At 46.7% G+C, this 19,312-nt stretch overlaps 2 protein-coding genes across 4 annotated transcripts; both read right to left on the bottom strand.

Annotated features, from left to right (window-relative positions):
• Window positions 1-2,269: 2,269 nt before the first annotated feature.
• Window positions 2,270-12,488, bottom strand: RBFA (ribosome binding factor A). Of its 3 annotated transcripts, XM_082324830.1 has the most exons (7): window positions 12,344-12,488; window positions 11,710-11,752; window positions 10,897-11,073; window positions 8,244-8,356; window positions 6,954-7,038; window positions 4,701-4,774; window positions 2,270-3,004 (listed from the first exon to the last, which is right to left on the bottom strand). In XM_082324830.1, exons 1-7 carry the CDS (start codon window positions 12,451-12,453, stop codon window positions 2,614-2,616), a joined length of 993 nt encoding a protein of 330 aa, XP_082180956.1. In that variant the 5' UTR covers window positions 12,454-12,488; the 3' UTR covers window positions 2,270-2,613. The 3 variants fall into 3 exon arrangements, with proteins under 3 accessions (XP_082180956.1, XP_082180954.1, XP_082180955.1); XM_082324828.1 differs by lacking the exons at window positions 11,710-11,752; window positions 12,344-12,488 and adding an exon at window positions 7,696-8,005 and having other exon boundaries at window positions 6,954-7,083; window positions 10,897-11,054; XM_082324829.1 differs by lacking the exons at window positions 11,710-11,752; window positions 12,344-12,488 and adding an exon at window positions 7,696-8,005 and having other exon boundaries at window positions 10,897-11,054.
• Window positions 12,489-13,049: 561 nt separating this feature from the next.
• On the bottom strand, window positions 13,050-17,329 carry LOC309588313 (putative 2-ketogluconate reductase; the record flags this gene model as incomplete). The annotated part of the gene is made up of 5 exons (XM_082307423.1): window positions 13,050-13,262; window positions 13,646-13,742; window positions 14,285-14,463; window positions 15,815-15,986; window positions 16,948-17,329. 5 exons carry the CDS (start codon window positions 17,327-17,329, stop codon window positions 13,109-13,111), a joined length of 984 nt encoding a protein of 327 aa, XP_082163549.1. The 3' UTR covers window positions 13,050-13,108.
• Between the last annotated feature and the right edge of the window lie 1,983 nt (window positions 17,330-19,312).

The raw sequence follows: 19,312 nt of genomic DNA, 5'->3' as shown, positions 1-19,312 counted from the left end.
CATGCTCTGCCGGGTGCACAAGAAGCTGGGAGGGGGCACAGCCAGGACAGCTGACCCAGACTGGCCCAAGGGCTGTTCCATACCATATGGCGTCATGCTCAGTATATAAGCTGGGGGAGTTATCGGGGGCAGCAATTGCTGCTTGGGGACGTGCTGGGCATCAGTTGGTGGGGAGTGGTTGCATCACTTGTTTTTCCTGGGTTTTGTTTTTTTGTTGTTGTTGTTTTCCTTTTCACTGTTGTTATCATCATTATTTTATTTCAATTATTAAATTGTCTTTATCTCAACCCGCAAGTTTTCTCACTTTTACCCTTCTGACTCTCTCCCCCATCCCATGGGGAGGGTGACCAAGCGGCTGCATGGTGCTTAGTTGCCGGCTGGGGTTAAACCACGACACACTGGTAGCACAGCAGAGAAAACTTCCCACCTTGCTTCCCTGGGAAGCCAGCGGACGCTGAAGCAGAGCAGTAATGACGGGGAGGCGAGGGACGGGGCCGCGGCTGCTCCCAGCCACCCGCTCTTGTGCCGTTCTCCAGACATCCCCTGGGCCGATTCCTCTTTCCAGTCTGTCCCGCCTGGTCATTTTTAAGATTACCATCTCTTCTAAATCTGCCTGCTTTTGCTTCATTTTCCTCATCACCAGGTCCAGAATGGCTGTCCCATTCCTGGACACCCTGAGTAAGTGCTAGTCACCTCTCTTCTTGACCAAAGCCTGGTTTCTGAGACGTTAGCTGTGGCAAGCAGCAGAGGTCGGCTGCCCTCGCTTGCTTAGCAAGGGAGGAGAGGTATTAGGGCTGACAGTGAGAATGGGTTTGGTTGTTTTTAGAAGAAATCTGATCTATGAACTGCAAACCTAGTTTATGGATGTCCAAACGGAACAAGAAGCAGACGTAATCAACTTTGTTCTCTTTGGGTTGGTTTTTTTCCTTTTTTTAACCCTCACGTAGAGTCAGGACAGTCCCACATTTTACACAGCAGAAACTAAAGATGGAGACATTAGTATTCTGTGGATTCATTTGGAATCCACCAGTTAACAGGTTCCTGTCGTCCCTTCAAAAACTTAAGAGCTTTGTTGCCAAGTTGCAACAAATTCATGGCTGGCTTTGATTGACAGTCATTCTGCACATGAACAGTTTCTGATATGATAAATACCTTCACTCACTGGAAAACAAAGTAAAGCATCTACTTCCAAGTGTGTCCGTCCTGTGGAATTTAGGAAGAACTCCTGGAAAGCCCGAACAAGGCACGCTGAAATTTGTGGGACTATTCACCTACTTCAAGTTAGGCAAGTACTAATGTGAGCTACAGCTCCAACATGCATCCTAATAAAAGTGATGCATACATTTATAAGATCCTGACCCTTATTCAAGAGATGCTCTGAACAGCTTATAGGAATTTCCTATGGACATTCATAGCTCCTATCCTTTCCATATTCTTACAGGCAATCAATCTTCAAGATATGCTTCAAGTAGACTATTAAATAACCTACAGTGAATTTCAGGGTTCTTGGCTGACCTGAACTCTTCCCTTCAACGTAAAAATCTGGTTTTTAGACTGTTTTTTATATTCTGGAGTTTATACTTGCTGTCTTTTAAACCTTTTTGAAAAACTAGAGCAACATACTGTAGCGTGACCTCCTCTGCGTTGCCTTTCTTTACTTCCCCATTAACTAATGGAAGTAAATGTTCCTTATTAGAATTCCTTTTTACTACCTTGTTAGTTAGGACTTACTTTGAAGCTTCAGCCCTTCTGACTTTATACACTCATGCTATTATTTTTTACTTGCTTTAGCCAGAAAGCTTTATTCTCACTTTTTATATGATTCCTCATCATTTCCAAGTCTCAAACAGTGACTGGGGCATTCTCCCCTGCTGCTTTTTCTCCACCTTTTGAGTTTTTAATACATTTTTTCAGTCACGGTCAATGCTTTGCTGAATTTTACCCAACAGATGAGCAGTTCTCCATTCTTTGCTGGTTGCAGTTCCCCTTGCACAACTGTAAATTTCTGAACATTAAAATAAATTTATTTTCTTTCAGGGTTGTAACTTTATTGGCCTTAATTTCAATGAGTTTCACCTTCCTGTGGAAAGAGTTCCCTTATCAGACTAGGTCCTCTAGAGAATACCCTGTCCTGGTTTTTGTGCGCTGAAGGCTGCTCTTTGAACGCCACTACCATTATTTTGCTTCCCTCTTCCTTCCTGACCTTAGAATAACGGACATCATCACTTTGTGATTATTTTTATCCAGATCACTCAAAAAAAGGAAGACATTTTATTTCAACACAGAAACCATAATTTTATTAGAAATAATCAACAGAACTGCAAGAAGTTTTAACTCAGTGTTGCACTACGTATATTTTGTTACTACAAAACTGCTCTCTGGTTGAAAGACCTACAACTGCAGCAGCTTGAAAGCTGCTTAACAGAATGTCACAAATAGCATTTTTGGTTTTATTACATACCTCGTGCTAGCAAACCTCCCCACGTGTGGCAAACCTATTAGTCTGAAAGAGGAAGTGGTGAACAGGCTGTACAAAACTGATCTTTCAGTATCTATGGCAGTCTTGTCTTTGCTATTGGCAGGCTCCATTTTAAAGTGAGTGGCTTTTTCACTTCATTTCAGTTTATCACTAGGCTGACTTAGAGTTTTGCCATCATCCACCTCCAATTCATTTACCTCTTCCTGTAATTCATCCTCCAGCTCATAGTCCGAGACTGATTCAGTGTTCTCATTCCAGTAATCGGCTTCGTAACTGTCCAGTAAGTATTTCTGTGGTGTAATGTCATCATCAGGAGGATTCCTTGGTTTTTTCTTTTTTATTTTCTTTTGGATCTTAGAAAGCTGCTGCTCCTGCTCTTCTGTCCAGGCAATGCTTTCTATATCTCTTGACACCTTCAGTCTTTTGTAGTCCATTATCTGCTTATTCAGCAATGCATGATCAATACCAAAAAGATTAGACCGCATGGGTGAATCTGAAGATTGAGTTGCTGAGGAGAACAGTTCACTGTGGAAAGGAAAACAAACATTGTGGGGTTTTTTCCCCCGTGTATATTTAAGGGGTAATGCTAATTGTGACAAGTTGAGTAACACAGAAATAAACTGGAGTTTTCAGTGTGACTTTATTAATGCACTGTGTTCAGCACCGTGGTCCCTATGTTAAGAAGGAAGAGATACCACCGTACTACGTGTGCAAGGACAGGCTGCGTATAAGCCTGTCAGCGTGTCAACAGATTTAATGAGAGGAAGCCAACAAAGCAACTACATTCCAGATGAAACTGCTTGCTTCTGGGAAAAGGCGTGCGTAGGTAAGAGAGTGAGCACTGGACCTGGGAGCCCCAGGGAAGTTGGACTACTCACAGCTCTTCCAAGAAGCGAGAAGCAGCAGCCTGTGCCCAGAACACATCAGACAGGCGTATGAATGACACCATATAGCGCTTTAAGCTGGACTTAAGTATTTCCACAGGACACAGAGGAAGTTGTTAGGTGTCCTATGGGAAAGTCTGTCACAACAGTGATTTCCCCCCAAGAAGCTATGTCTGATTTGCACCTGATGAACCGCCCTGTGAGACGTTAAAGCACAAAAGGCATTTCCACCAACAGACTGCAGCACACAAATGCAAGGCTGTTGGCTTTGAGAGCATCCAGTCCAGAGAATCATTATTCCAGTAGACTGTTCAGCCCTATCCCTCAACGGCCAAAAATCCTCACATAAGAATGGTTAATTAACTTACTTTTTGTTAACTTAGGGAGATTTATCAGTAAACTTGTACTCATGTATAACAACCCAAACTCTTACTAGAAAAAAGTGGCCAAGTAGAGGAGTGCTGGTAAATATAGAGCTTTTATCCTCATGAGAAAATTACCAGCAAGAAACAAATGCTGCAAAGCATTTTTTTAAATTTAATTAACACAAACACATTGAGTCTTGAATTCTTAGAAATTCTAAAAATATTTCCCTCCTAAAAGTAAAGATACTAATACCAGAACAAGTATTGGGTCTGCAGGTAACAAGTCTGACGACTATGTCACTCGGAGTATAAACATCAAACACAACTGATTTCTAAGACTGTGTTCTGATATCACCTTATGGGTTAGTTGCCTCTGAAAGCATATACACTCCGCTGTTACAACTGACAATTCAGGCATTCTCCACAGCTTAACAGAGGCCCGCTTATACATAAAAAATAGACTTTCCCTTTCCATATTTGCAAACCTGTGGTCTGCAGCAAGGTACCTGTGCACAAGAGCCAACAACAAGATAGCCTATGAAAAATGCATCTGCACTAAAATACGAAAGTAAACCAGAGCATATATAATAAGAAATATTTTCCCTTAATTTTAATAAATGGGTGTAACATTAGTAAAGAAAACTTGAGCCACAAAATAAAATGCCAACCTCTACATTTAATTTCTGGGATGATTATGTGTTAGTTTTGTCCTAGGCTATTCTGTAGCCTCTTCTGTTAATAAAAGGGCCCAAATGATCTGTTTAAAAGCTGAGATGCCTTTTTGGTAAGGTCTTCAAAAAGTCTCTCTCTTCTACTTTCTATTTCTTCATAACACCATTTGCTGAACTCTGAGATAACAACAATGTACACATCTAATTAAAATATACTTTGTCACATCAAATAATACCCAATTTAAGCTGGCCAACAGAGATGAAAACGGACACTTGTACAATTCTGATTCAAAAAACCCACCTAGAATCATTTTGAGATAATGTTTCTACTTCTTCTGGAGGTCCAAAATCAGCAACTGACAATAATTCCTCAATCTGTAAACACATAAAGACAACACATATTAAAGGCCCTGTATTAAATTCACTTTGTTCACACCAACACAAGAAACAGACAAGTATCAAACAGCAAATATTTTATTTTCTACATTTGGAATATTTAGCAAAACCATTTCAAAATAGCCTTTTCCTCCATTTACATGGAACTGCTTATTCTTGCCTGGGAAGTTTGTGTCAAATAGCATAACTGATCCAGGGATTCCTACAAAGTTTTTTGCCTTATGTACATTCTGAACAGCTGGCTAGGGAATGCGTGACGTATATCATTTTTGTTTTATTTGGTCTTACTTCAGTCTTGCAAATCCTTTTTCATAACATCCTTACACTGGGATTTGTTTCACTTCTTCCCCCTTTCTGCAAGTTTGTATTTCTATTGCATGTAAATATTGAGTTCCCAACTCCCTTTTAACATGGCACCTAACCAGTAAATGCTACAAATCCTGTATATCCAGTGCTTATAGACCGTACCTAATTGTGAAAATTCTACACCTCTTTTGAAATTTTTATTCCTACTTTTCTTTACATTACTTCCCTTCTAATTCAACGTATTTTTCTAGGAGGTGAATTGGATGGTCCTTCCCTGTCTTCCAATACTTAAAAATCAGGTTCCGCTACGTTATTTCAAGCCCTGTTATTCGAATCTGTGGATTACATAAATCTGATGATCTGCAAAGTGTGAAAAGATGATCCACCTAAGTGCTTCCCAGTGCCATTCACTGACAGAAGCTATGTAAGGAGGATTTTTACTTGTCTTGTGTAGTTAACGTTCTTGGTCCCTACGCACTGAACTTGAAGGTAAGGTAGTCCAGGGGTTTTCTTCAAAAAGAGTTGGTGGTCATTTAACAACGTTTGAGAAACAGGGATTAATGGAACAGGTTCCACAATAACAGACCTGAAAGACAGGACCTGCAGGAGTAGATATTTGTAGCTCCATCTCGGTATGTTAATGACAGAGTAATAGTAACGACAAAGTGCTTCAATAATCACTTGTTACTTGTTGTGTAGAATTTTTTGTGTTTATTAGGTGGAGCATAATAACAAATATAAAAAGCCTTCAGAAGTGTTTAGTTCATTTCTATTCTTCTGCTTTTGTTTTTATGCTAATGCAGGTGAAAAGCATTTGCGCTGTGGATCGGTATATTGGCATGAAACTCGGAATTTTCCTGACCACAGAAAGTTCAAGCAATTCACTGTATTTCTAGAGAGTCTGAAGTTTGTGTTACCCCTTCCAGCTCTGCTAATACACACCCCATGAGCCCGTAAGTCACTAACAGCAATTGGCTGTAATAGTAGCGCATCTAAGAATAAGGCACTTCAAGGCACAGAAATGTGAACACGCTCTTTTCAACTAATGTTCTTTCCATTCACATCAACAGCTTGAGCGATGTTTTTCATGAAATTCCACACATTGGTGTCATCTTCTGGAAATCTCACTATTTAAGAGATCTCACTTCACAGTCCTAATGACAGCAAATTCCTAGAAAACATCATTATTCTAGCAATATTTCAACTAGTTAAAACTATCAACACCTTGACACAAAATGTGAAATAGTAAAGATAATTTTTAAAGTGAAAAAAAAAAAAGCAGTATGAGTGAGCTTACATCCTCTGTGCAAAGATCTGCACTTCCCTAGAAACACACTAGCAATTCACAGATGGAAAAAGCTTGGGGTAAAAAAAAATAAAAATCACTGATTAGATTCAATGGCATTTTAAAAACACGTAACATTTAAAATGTGGAAGACAGCTCCTCAGACCTCATTTCTATAACCATGTATACCAGGCAACACACAACTGCCTACCCTGTATTATTCCTTAAAACTGTAATTTCATTTTTTAGGATTTCTTTATTGACCTAATGATCTGGCCTACAAGCTGCTCTGAAAACTTCAGAGATTTTAATAGTAGCATCAAAAAAAGTTCATGAGCTGCAATGATTCTTTTACATTGTATATAAGCATCAGTCTTACTCACGATTCTTTGCTAAAATGCTTTGGAACATGAAGAGGAAAGGGTATAGACAAAGACTGATTTTTAATGTAGATTGGTAGAGCAATTGAATGATCAGCTCTCTCCGTATTCCTAAGCATTATGGTATGCTAAGTCACCATGTTTGCCTATAATTATTTTGGTACATTGAGTCAAAGATTACAATTACCTCTTTTACAGCTGCAGCTTCTTTGTCTTTTACAAATACTATTGGGGGTACATTTCCTAGAATCTGCTGGCTCATCAGAAGATACCTGGCAAAAATACAGCATTCACCAGTATGAGTAACAGTATAGCACCTTCAGGACAGATAAAATATGTTAAATTAATTCCAGCAGTCCTGCAAATTTAAGGACATGGTTTGCAAAACTTACAGTTTGATGGGTATCCATTCAGGTTAGTGCTAAGCAAGACATCACTGCAGAATCCCAACTCTGAATGTATAACATACAAAAACTACCAGCTGCAGATCCCACTGAGTACCGATGGTATTAGATTTGTCTCCTATATGCACAGGCTAGTGGAGGTCTTTCCCCACTTCATTTGGCTTCCTTCTCCCCACTGTAGGAGTGACAGCAGTGGGGGACAGAGCCCTCACAGCAGGGCAAGACAACTAGTCCTACATGCTAGCTGCAGGAAGGAGTGACAGGGCTCCCCTCGTCTTCTTCCTAGCCAGCAGCATTCCTTCTCAAAGAGTGGAAGCTGTTGGGAGTAGAGGAGAGCATTGTGCTGGAGCAGGAATTACACAGCCTAGGGAAACAGGGGGAAAGGAAATGGCTCTACAAGTATGCTTCAATGCCACCCTCCCCATGGGGTGAAGTCCTGATCCTCCAACAGTCCGGCTGGGTAGCAGAGGGTAAGCCCAGGAAAGGGGGAGAGACAAAAATCTCTATGATATCCTGAAAACTCACTGGACTCTCTGCCAAAAACGGGTAAAAGCATCACAATACACGGTAGCATCCCGACACTTATTTTTTGGTATCAGTATTGTGAAAAATTTCTGTAATATCAGTCGTCCCTCCTGGAGGCCCAAATTGTCCCTAGCGATCAGAATTGCCCAGTGAATCTGTAAGGAGATCCTTGTTGTAATGGCCAGTCCTCTTGTGCAGCATCGTATTCCAGCCTGCTGCCATGCACGGCATGTCCAGCCCACCATCACTAGTACAATGAAGTGAAACTTCATCCAAACTCCTCTTTCTTTCTGCTCAGCCCAGTCCAATCCTAGGAAAGCACAAAAGCCGAATAAGCCAGCTGTGCTCCAGCAGGAGAATACACAGGTGGTCTGACATGGTCATCCTTCCCTGTGACGCTCATCACAGGAGATGCTCCGACTCCAAGTATCTAAAAACCTAAAGCATCCTAACAGGTCAGATACAGACTGTTAGAAATACTTAGGAAATGGTACTAGTACGTGGCTATGAATTATGAAGTGGTCTAACTGTTTATCCCAGAGCAGTACCGTATGCGTGGAGCACTCTTCCGCAGTACACTTTCAACATAACTTTCTTTCTCCATAGTAGCAGCAGGATTCCAGTACACACGACACGCTGAAAAGTTTGATGCCAGGGACACCTGCAAAAACACAAATGTTTCTTTAAAATTATATATATACACACTCTTCATATACAACAAAGTCTCTAATTCATGAATAAGCATACAGTGACCCAGACTGGATATGTAAATTCTTAGGAGAATCTCTTCTTCCATCTCTGCTCTTAAGAACCAAAATTACATGGTGCCTTTATAGAGGTAGAGTTTAACACCAAGTAAGATTTACATTCAGTACCTGAAAGGACTTTTTTTATTTAGGCGAGTCACTGCCTAATCTCCCCTTCAACTGAAATTAGATGGAGGAGAAGTCTGTCAACACTTCTACGGAACTGACAGTGCCACATTTAGTCAATGTGACGGTGCTACCACCACAAATAGTCCAGAATGACAATTTATGGCATGCTGTTTTGGAATACAGTTGAAAGTGTAAGTTTCCGCTAAAGTGACCTGTGACACTGCCTGCTTTGTTGTCACTCAGAGTTTTGTTTTGAGATTGGCAGAAAAGAGGACGCCCTCCATGCCCCTGCAACGTAAGAGTCTCTCCAGCTCTAGAGCCTGCTGGGAACTTCCAGTGCGTTAGCTCACTAACAGAGAATATTCATAGCTGTCATGCATGCAATTGAAAACACGGGGTGTGCAGGGGCCAAAGCACATGAGATAGACTGACACTATCTTCCTGAAGAATAAACTTCTGAAACACAAATTGGATTCTGAAAGATTTCTATAACTGTCATTCATTGCGTCTAGCAGCGTCTTACAGAACAGGTTCTCACTATGAGAGTACACTCAGCAAACTTCTAATAACCTATCTGGCTCAACCGAAGGAAGGAGCTGAGGAAGAGGGAGAAGAAGGCACAAACTACTGATTAAAAGGCACAGTTCAGAGGTCATCTAGTCCAGAAACCAACTCTTCAGACAAACAGGTGTCTACAGACATTAGCAGGAAAAGACAACTCCATCAGAGTACTCCCAGGAATGAAAACTGCATCACAGTCTGCTGTTGACAGTGCTACTCTTTCCTAAAGCAGAATGAACTGTCCCCAAAAAACAAAGTCGATATTAATTTTTTCCACCACCAAATAACTCCTGCCTCAGGAAACCCATCAGTCATTAAAAAAACCCACAGTGATCATTAACCGGCCGTTTCTACTGCAGGATCAACCCTTTCTATCTCCCACACTGAGCTTAACGTACGCACACAAACAACCCTACCTAACACAAGCCATTTCTTCATCGTCACATGAGTAATGTTATCAAGTGGATAAAAGTTTGATGTATCAAGCCTGAAGCATGATTCTTATTTGTATTACTATGATGTAGTTTTAACTTATACTGACAAAAACAAATTCTGATGGATTGTAGAAAGCCTGCTAGAAGATTTCTTTTGATAACAGAAGTAACAATATTGGACCAGAATCAGCTCAAGAGTAAATCAGGACTGAGTCTCAGCCACGTCCCAGTGCAGCACAAACACTAAGCACTATGCAGTTATAATAAAATCTGTACTATATTTGGAAGAAGGCTGTTTCTTTCCCTCTCTCATGTTATAAGTTGTTTTATTTACAGCAATGCCTCCTGAAAGTGCTGTGGCTTGCCTACATCAGCCAGTATTTTTATGTGCAGACATGCCATCCGAGTTAGACAAGCAATCTTCAAAGCCCTAGAGAGAGAGAAATACTAGATGAGGGACGCTGCACATATAGAGCCAAAAGATTCATCTTGCCCATGTAATTTTAGTCACTTGCCTGAAGACAGAATGAATTCAGCTGGCAAAACCATGTTTCAATCATAAATGACAAACCCCTTGCCACAGATGCAGCTGGTTTTTTTCCATGCTTCTAACTAACAAAGCTGAGTCCATCAAGCTTTTTAAGCCAAACACTGGTATCATTTAATCTTAACGAAACAGCAGATGTAGAAGAAAAAACTACAGACAACAAACAAGAATGTGGAGACTTAGTTCCTGAATCAGAGCTCTAACATCCCTTTCAAACTCATGAATTATGACAACACCAGCTACAATTTAGGTACAAATTCCAATTCTTTCTGGAACCTTGCTTGCCAATGGCATTTTCTTAGGCTTGCCTTTTTTTTTGAACTAAGCTCATGCCCCATTTAGGTCTTCTGCCTGTGTAATGATGCTGGTGAGGGATACAAGGAGGTATCAACTCTCACGCAGCTGCACGAAGACAAGACTCCCGGAAAGATACAGTTATGTTGGTAAAACCGGGCTCCTCCTCCTGAAAGGGCAAGGCAAGCAGTACATGTCTGAGCAACAGAAAAAAAAAGTCATACCGGGAGAGTCACCATTTAGTTGGCCTAAGCTGCATTTGCATTATAGTGGCAAAGGTCTACTAAGCTAGGTACAACCGTGGCAAAGTTCTGCTAGCGTGCAAGATGAATCCAGAGCCTCATCTTGCTGTGCTGTGCCACATCAGAAGCAAGGCAGTAAAACTCCTCCCGCACACATCACAACACCCGGGGAAGCTCCTCTGGCGCGCCATGCTGACCTCAAGGCGCAGTCAGAGCGGCTCAACACAAACTGTAGCTTTGGCACTTGCCTTGCAGATATCCAGCTTGAGATCATAAAGTTCTTGATTGACTTCACAGGTAGCCATCATCTCCGCCACAGCTTTATGAATAAGACCATTCAAGACTCTGCAGCGTATATTATCTTCTTTCCTAGTTTTTGTCTGGTCATCTTTCATTACAGAGGGCAACTTGGTTGGTTTATACATCTTTAAAAACAAAAAAACCCCCGACACGTTAATCAGTAGTTACAAACTTGTATTAGGCAATTATATACAGTTTTGCGCACTCTACTAAGTATGCTCTCAGAATGCCATTACTGGAGCCGTGATGGCTTTATATAGATCTCATGCATCAGGTGTTTCAATAAAGAATATTTCTGTTCACCAAATCTCTGACCCTCATGTATTACAGTCAAGGTTTCTCAGTTTCTTCAGTATTTTGTAGCAAGTTATACAGCTCAATAAATCAGTTTTTTGAAATACAGCATGTATTAACTGAAAAGCACTGCTTGTTTGAAAAACAAACGTGAAAATCTCTTTTCTGTAAAAGTAAAGCTAAGGCGGTATACAGAAGTTTTAATCTGGATCAGTTCTCTGCTACGGGCTCAAGAGCGTGCAAGAGAGCGGTGGTGCTCGCGCAGGTGACAGACCGGCACAGAAGAGCCGAACGGCTCCTCTCGACAGCCGTCCCGGCATGTCACAGTGAAACCGGAGCGCTAGTCTCCGCTCACAAAATTCCGCTCTTGCTCCACCCGAAAGTACTTTTTGCAAAGTTAGACACAATGGCAGAAGCTTGTTCCTCCTGGCACAGATAAAGACAGCACCTTAAAAGCGTGCACTTACCATTTTAGATCCCAGGGTAGGGCTGTCGTACCAAAACTTCTTTCTTTTGGAAAAAGGAAAGGAAATCGGCTTTATCCTTCAGCAGCCCGGAGGAACAAACCGTAACTACGCCGGCCCGAGGGCGCAGGACGCAGCGCCCAGGTTTCCGCCTCGGCAAGCCGCTTTCCCCGCAGCGGCTGCCGGCGCGGAGCGGGGCGGGGAGCGAGGCTGCGCTTGCACGGCTGAGGCTGCGGGTGGCGGGGGAAAGAACGGCCCCAAGGCTGCTTCAGCGATCGGCGCGGCACCGGAGGGGCGGCTCGTAGGGCGACGCGGGGCGGGCGGCTCTCCCCCACGCACGGCGGACACGGGAGCGCCCCGAGCCCCAGAGCCCCTCTCACACGGCTTCGCCCAGCGCCCACCGGCCACCCCGCCAGGGCCCGGCCCGGCGCGGCCGGGAGCGTGGAGCACGCTGGCCAGGCCGGAGGCAGGCCCTGCCCGGCGGCCCGCGGCAGCACACCCGGCCGCGCCGGCGAAGGCAGGGCAGGCCCGGCAGCCCGCCCGCCTCCCCCCGCAGCGAGGCCCAGCCCGGCGGGAGGGCCCGCCGCCCGCCAGCCCCCCGGCCCGGCACCGCACGGCCCGGCGCCCCCGCACCTACTTTTTTTTGCGGAGCATTTTCTTCAGCAGGTCCCTGGAGCCGCCCAGGGCGGCGGAGCTGCGCAGCGCCCGGCACCACCGCGGCACCGCCGCCGCCCGGGCGCCCCACATGCTGCCGCTGCCGCAGCGGCCCGGCCCGGCGGCGGGGAGCTCCCCGCGGTGCCGGCTCCCCCTCGCGGCGCGGCGGCCCCGGCCTGCGGTGGGCGGCCGCGGGTGGCCCCGCCGGCGCCGGGAGGGAGGCCGGGAGGGCGGGCTGCCGCCGGGCTGCCGAGCCTCGGGGCCGCAGCGGGGGCAGGCCGACACACGCCCGTGGCCGAGGCGGGCGCAGCCGTGCACAGGCCCCGCCGCTTGGGCCAGCGAGTTGTCTTGGCCGCGGCAGCGACCCGCGCTGCCCCGGAGGGCCGCTGCCCGGCGGCAGGCGCTGCGGCGGGACGCGCCGGCGGGCGGCTCGGCGGTGGCGCTGGGAGGCGGCGCAAACGTCCTGGGACTCCGCGTTCGGCCGACGGGCGACTTGAAGCGGATGCGAGCAAAACAAATCCCACCGACGCGGGACTGTGGCCTCCTGTACGTTGCTCACTGAAGTTCATGACAAAATACTGCGGTTTTCCACACAGAATCACTTTCCGTTATTTAAATAAACGAAACCCATGCGTTATACCTGTTATCTGTATAACACACATGGGATAATTACGTGAAGAGTGATCAAATTACCGTTTCCGCACCCCAGGATAAACACTACTGGCATTAACATTAAATGCAGGCCGCTTTACAGAATAACTTCATTAGGGATAGGAAGACCTCTAAGACCCGCTTGTATGCTTTCCGTCATGTTTTCCATCATGAGGCGGCGTGTCTTTTTGGTGGCACTTCCAATGTGAGGAGTTATTATAACATTCTTCAGCCTTAACAAAGGGTGATCCCTGGGAAAAAAGAGAAAAAAAATACTGAGCTAGTCACTCACAGAGCATCCATCTGTTATTTTGTCACCTGAAGGGAGCCAGGGAAATATTTAAAATAATAATTAAAAATAAAAACTAATTGCATCACCCAAGCATACTCAGAGGAGTTCAAACTGCTGCTTAGCTTGTGGGTTTTTTATGCAAAAAATCCTCCAAATGAGTCAGTGGGAATTTTGTTTGGCTAGGACGTAAGGATTGGGGACATCGTTTCGGTAGGATGAGGGCACATACATCACGTACTCCTCCTAACAAAATTATGCGACTTCTCACATGCTCACAAACTTGTACTTCGCTTGAACCACACGCTTACGCTCATCTGTATTTAGTTTAAATACATGTCCTACCTTGGCAAAGGTTCAGGATATGTCACATCCAGAGCAGCTGCCTTAATAACTTTGTTTTCAAGGGCTCCCACCAAAGCATCCTGATCCACAACCAGACCTGGGTTACAGTAAGAAGGCTACTCTTATTTTCATATTCCGTACTGTCCTCTCACCATCCTTCCGGGCATGGTGGTCAGGCAAACGGCAGGGCTAGCGATGTTCACGAAGCAGAAGTGGCAGCAGGGAAAGGGTGGTGAAGCGGGAGGAGGAAGCTTGGGTACGTGCATCGGAGTCAGGAATTTTAAAAGGCAGCCCGTAGCACCATAAAACAAAGTACAACGCCAGACTTCAGAGTTGGCTGTGCCACCCTGATGTGTGTTAGCAACAACACTGCACTAAATAAATAAAAAGCTTAAGTAGGAGATTATACATGGGCTCCTAACACTCCAAGCTCACTAACGTTTTAGAGACCTACTTGCTCATAATTATGGAAATGCTTAAATGTTTTGCTGAGATACGACCAAGGACATCTAAATAATCTAGTAATCAGAGAATTTACTGAGAATTCCAGAGTGACAGACTCTGTATTAAGGGTTGGGTTTTCCCAGGTCTTTTCATGCCAGGAAACCATAATGCAGTTTTGTTTATTCTGCACCCTACCTCTGCTGACATTAATAAGAGTAGCTGTGGGTTTCATCAGCTCCAGCTCCCTCTTCCCGATCAGTTTGTGTGTCTGCGGAGTCAGGTTCACAGACAGCAACACAAAATCTGACTGCTGGAGCAAATCATCTATCTTCTTACAGTAAATAGCTCCAACGGCACTTTCTTCTTCCTTGTTTCTGAGGGGAAAAACCCAAAATTAAACTCCAGTAGTAAGCAACGGGAAGAAGTTCAAATCACCATTGGAGAAAAGGTTTCTTAATTGTTTTCTTCGCTCCATAGTGCAGAGCAGTTAGCAAGTTATCTGACTGAAACTCAGTGAAGAAAAACGTTAAGCTGTTTCCCACAGTACCAAGTGCACTATACACAAATGCGCAGTACTGTACCCGTGGGGATGGAAAGTAAGAAATGAGTATCATGTAAATGCACTGAATAAACTAAATGCATTTGTGTCACAGCTTCTGGTTGTAACGGGGATTCTTTTCCAACCCAAAAGCAAGACTGACGTTTGACATGAATTCCTTTCCCTGTGAAAAGTAACTCGTCTGAAAATTACTGAGGAAACCCACAAGACAGGGCAGGGGTTAAATCTTTGGAAATTTGTGTCAGCAGCATTCCGCTTGCTCTGTGCGTCGGTGCTGGTTCACTGAAACCACGTGCGGCAGGACCTGCCGGTGCATTCGATCCGTACCAGGACAAGGCTGGGGCGTGTACTGCCCAGCTCCCATCAGATTCCCACAAAAGAAAAGGATGCGATGGGCCCGATGGGAGCCGTGGCATATGTGAAGGGCGCATACACCTCATCTAGAAGACAGCAAACAGGCTGGCGAGTCCGGCTCTTCGCTGTCAGCTGGCTCTGACAAGGCGAGGTGTCTCTGCCTGCGTCCCTGCCCCACCTAAGTCACAGGAGTTATGTCCTCCCAGACGACTACTCCTTTCCTCAGACTATTGCAGCGTCACCAACATGACAGGAAGGCCCAGGGAGCCCTGACTCACAGGGGGACCAGCGAGATGTCTCTCTCCCATTCCTTCCTGACTTTGTTTCTGTATAAATTGGGACATTAATGACTGTCTTGAAGCAAGTGTCTGTGCTTTGCAACTTAAAATAAAGAGCCAATAATAAGGCAGTGACTTATTGTCATGGCCCTGAGGGCACCGCCAGCCCTGGCTGTCCCTGCCTTGCCCCCCGGGGCTTCCCCACATCCCAGGACCCCACGGCAGCTCCCCCTGGGGCCGTCAGCCCCTGCCCCAGCGATGCCACAGCAGGGCCGGTCTCCAGCTCCCCGGTCTGGCCTCTGCCCTGCCTTATCACCATGAGCTCACCTGATGAACTGGACTTTTGGGTGAGCCTGGCCACAATCTGTGGCCCTCGCTGCTTCCTGGCACAACATTTAATAACAATAGTGCAGCGAGCACATTGTCCTACCGTAACACGGAGAGAACGGGAGATCAGTTTGATAGTGAAAGGTACAAATAGTGTTTAAAAGCAGTGACAAAATAGACTTCCCATGGAGCTGCAACCAGCTTTACCTCTGATTCCTGTTGTGGTACAAAATCTTCATTTCAAAGGCTTTGGCTCTCTCGGCCACTTTGTAGCCAATGGTGCCCATTCCCACAATCCCCAGGGTCGCCCCAGAAACCTCAGCCCCCAGCCAGTCAGCAGGGAAATACTCCGTGTCAGGGGAGACCGCCATCTGATAGCCTTGGAGGAGGGAAAAGAAGGAAAAATGTCATGTAAAGCATGTCCTGGCATCTGGTTACTTTTTTCCCCGCTTACTTTTTATCATAAGACAAGGCAGAAGCAGAGGAGCAGTAATATAATGTTATTGTGTTTCTGGACAAGACGTGAGTAATGCTGCACTGTCAACATCACACGTGACATTGATTTCTTGCTTAGGATGGAAACATATCCAGAGCTTGGCAGACAAGGAAGGTAAGGCCAAAGCAGGAACCTCCCTTCGATGTACATCACACACCTGCCCATCATCTGTCTCTGCCTGCAGTAGAGATTATTGTGGCATTGAAATGCACCTTGGCAACACAGCTTCTTACTCACGGCGGGTCATCAGCAGGGCTTATGAAACGGGCAGCGCCACGGATGTCGCCTGTATTGTAAATACTGAATGGTGCAACTGGTGAATCAGTTGTAGTATCATCAAGACTTTCAGTAAGGCCAAAATATGATTCCCAGCTATCTTGCAGATACACCAAAGTTGGCAAGGAAAAGAAATACAGAGCATGGTGGACAGATTTCTGGACAGCTTGTTCGTAATGACTCAGATACATGTCAGCTTGGCAAAGACAGGTTCCAAGCCTCCTTGAAAATATCTCCTTTTAATCCCCTTTTATTAAAACCTGAAAAGCAAGACTGCAGTGAACAAGTCGAACGAATAAGTGGCTACGGGCTGAGGGAGAAGAGGCCTGAATTTAGGGCTGTCTGAAGAAGGAACACATCTACCTTGCTGATACACCCGTTTGGAAATGGTATGCACTGTGTGCAAGTTATTGTCACCGTGACAGACTTGTCTTAGCTTTTTTCTCATCCCTGTATTTTCCTGTATTTCTACTTTTAAGCGTACCTTTGCATCAGCACACACTTTCTAACTGCATGTTTTGAAGAGTCACCTTTCCTCTAAAAAGACTAAAACCATTTCAGTTATTACCTTCCACGAGCCTCCTGGAAGATGCCAGCATCAAAGCCATCCCCAAGTCTGCAGTGTCAGTGGAAACAACAAATGGAGTGTTGGACACTTTCACGCCATAGCTGGAGAGGAGGCTCAGGTCCAAGTGATCTATTCCCACTCCAGAGCTTGCAACTATCTTCAAGTTAGGCAAGCTCTGGAGCAGCTCTTCATTAATAACTGGTTTGTGATACCACATATAAATAGCGCTGATCTTTTTGCTGAGAAATTTCTTGTTTTCAAGATATTCTTTCATGGTGATGAGATGAAAATGTTTCTCCAGAAATTCAACATGGTCTTCATATACCCCATGCTTCCCTCCTACACAGTCAATCAGCACGTAAGGCAGTTCCTGGCCCTCCATGCCCTATAAAAGCAATGAGAAACAAAAAGGACGTGTCCTTAAGTGACTCATTATACCTTTATTAAAAAACAGGAATTGATTGGCTCCATTACATGCTGTTTTCCCACTTGATGACAGAGTTGGCTGAAGATATTCACTCCCACACGCAGAACCTTCCTTGTGTTCTTCCCGTGTTATTCAGAAGGGTGTTAAATGTTTACGTAATCTTGTTAGTAAGACGGGAAAACATGGTTTCTGGCATACCAGCTATGCTGACACTTAAGCAAACGAGCTACCAGATGTTACTCCTGTTCAATACTCAATATTTAAAGGCCAAAGTCTAATTTAAGAACGTGGCCATGTGAGTGGAAGGGTATCTTTTAGCCCCCAAGCTCTGCCTTCGATCGCCACCTAAGCAGCCATATTAAGCAATTAGCATGAACGAGATAATCTCGGGAAAAGTCTCGTTTAATGTAACAGAGCTACAATTTGCCAACTGCGAACTCTGGAGTTACCAATTTACCTCCCGAACGTAAGTTTACCCTTTTTTGCCTCCGTCTCCTTCAGCGCCCTGACAACTCCTCGCTCCGCCGACGCTGGAGAGGAGCACGCCTGCTGCCCCGGGTGAGGGACGGGAGACCCGCACGATGCCTCCCGGCCCCGCGCCCGCGGGGCAGCGAAGGCACCGGCGGGCGGTGCCTCCTCCCCGGCGGCGGCGGGCCGGCCGCGCCCCCAGCTCCGCGGCTGCCGGGCAGGGCGGCACTGCGCTCCCGCCTCCCGCCGGCCTGGCGGGACCGCCGCCCCCCCCCCAGCCGCCGCAGCGCCGCGTCAGGGCCGCGCTTCCAGGCTGGGGGCGGGCGGAGCCCCCTCCGCGGGGGCTGCCGCTGCCCCGGCGGGCCTGCAGGTGGGACTGGGGATAGGGCGGAGCCGGAGCGGCGGCCGCGGGGCTGGGCCCGGCCCCGCAGGACGGCAGGGAACGGGCGCCGTCCCCTCCTGGTCCCGCTGCCGCGCAGCACTCACCCGCGCCCGCCCCGCTCGCCGCCGCCGCCGGGCCCGGCGAGGGCGAGGGCGGAGCGGGGCCGCCCCACGCTGGCACCGCGCCGGCCGCCCGGGCCGGGGCTGCCCGGCCCTCCGCGCCCCCGCCGCCGGGGCCGGCCGGGGCCTGCGGCCCGGGGCGAGCGGGGAGGAGGGGGGTGGCAGGGCGGCGGGAGGGGCACCCCAGGCCCCGCGGGGGAGCCGAGAGCGAGCGACAGGTGCCCACAAATAGTGGCGTGGTTTTAAAAATGCATCGTGTTTCTTGCGCTGTTAGTAATTTCAAAATAATCGGGATTTTGCGTTAGCGTCAAGCACGCTGTTTTTTCCACGCTGCGTTTGAACGCCAGCTGTGGTCTGGTCTCTCTGTTGGTCGTCACGCCATTTGCACGCGAGTTAACGCGGCCGGAAGAGTTGTCCCTGACCGACAGACGCCGGTGACAGGTCTCGTTGCACACACGCGGGTCTCCTCCAGCCCAAAGGCTCCTAAGAACACCCTCAAAAGCTGCCTTCGAGAGCCGAGCAGCTGGGGCGCGCTCAGGTGCTCAGTCGCTGCAGCTGTTATCCCGGCTACAGGCAGTCCTGTGCCTACCCCAGCTGAGAAACGCGTGGAAATTCTCCTGACAAGGTTACTCGGACTGTAAATCCCCGGTGATGGAGGCTGCCAAGTACAGCTCCAGTCCTCTGCTCGCTAAGCCTGTGCCGCCGCGATGCCCCGTGCTGCGCAGGTGGTCAAGGGGCACTGGAGAGGCGGCCTGGCTTCTGCGGCGAGGGCAGCCCGGGAGCCGGGAGGCACCGCCGCGGCGGGCACCGGGGATCGCTCCTTCCACCCTACGAAATAACCAGCAATCGCGCACTGCCGCGTCTCTCCTGACGGCTGTAGTGCTTTGCCAAAGAATGGATTACAAAATCCTGTCGTCTTGAATTCCACCAAAGACGTTTTGATAGGCTGGACATTAAGGCAGTCAAGTT

Source organism: Platalea leucorodia (genome assembly GCF_965183815.1).
Source record: "Platalea leucorodia genome assembly, chromosome: 1".
In the NCBI taxonomy this organism is placed as follows: Eukaryota; Metazoa; Chordata; class Aves; order Pelecaniformes; family Threskiornithidae; genus Platalea; species Platalea leucorodia.
This window is presented reverse-complemented; position numbering and strand designations above follow the sequence as displayed.

Excerpts from the sequence above, each read along its gene's own strand:
- RBFA (XM_082324828.1), bottom strand. The coding sequence starts at position 10,922 with ATGATCTCAAGCTGGATATCTGCAAG. Across the intron at positions 4,775-6,953 it reads AAGCTGCAGCTGTAAAAGAG|ATTGAGGAATTATTGTCAGT; the intron begins GTAATTGTAATC and ends ATGTGTTTACAG. Across the intron at positions 3,005-4,700 it reads TTATCTCAAAATGATTCTAG|TGAACTGTTCTCCTCAGCAA; the intron begins GTGGGTTTTTTG and ends TCCTTTCCACAG.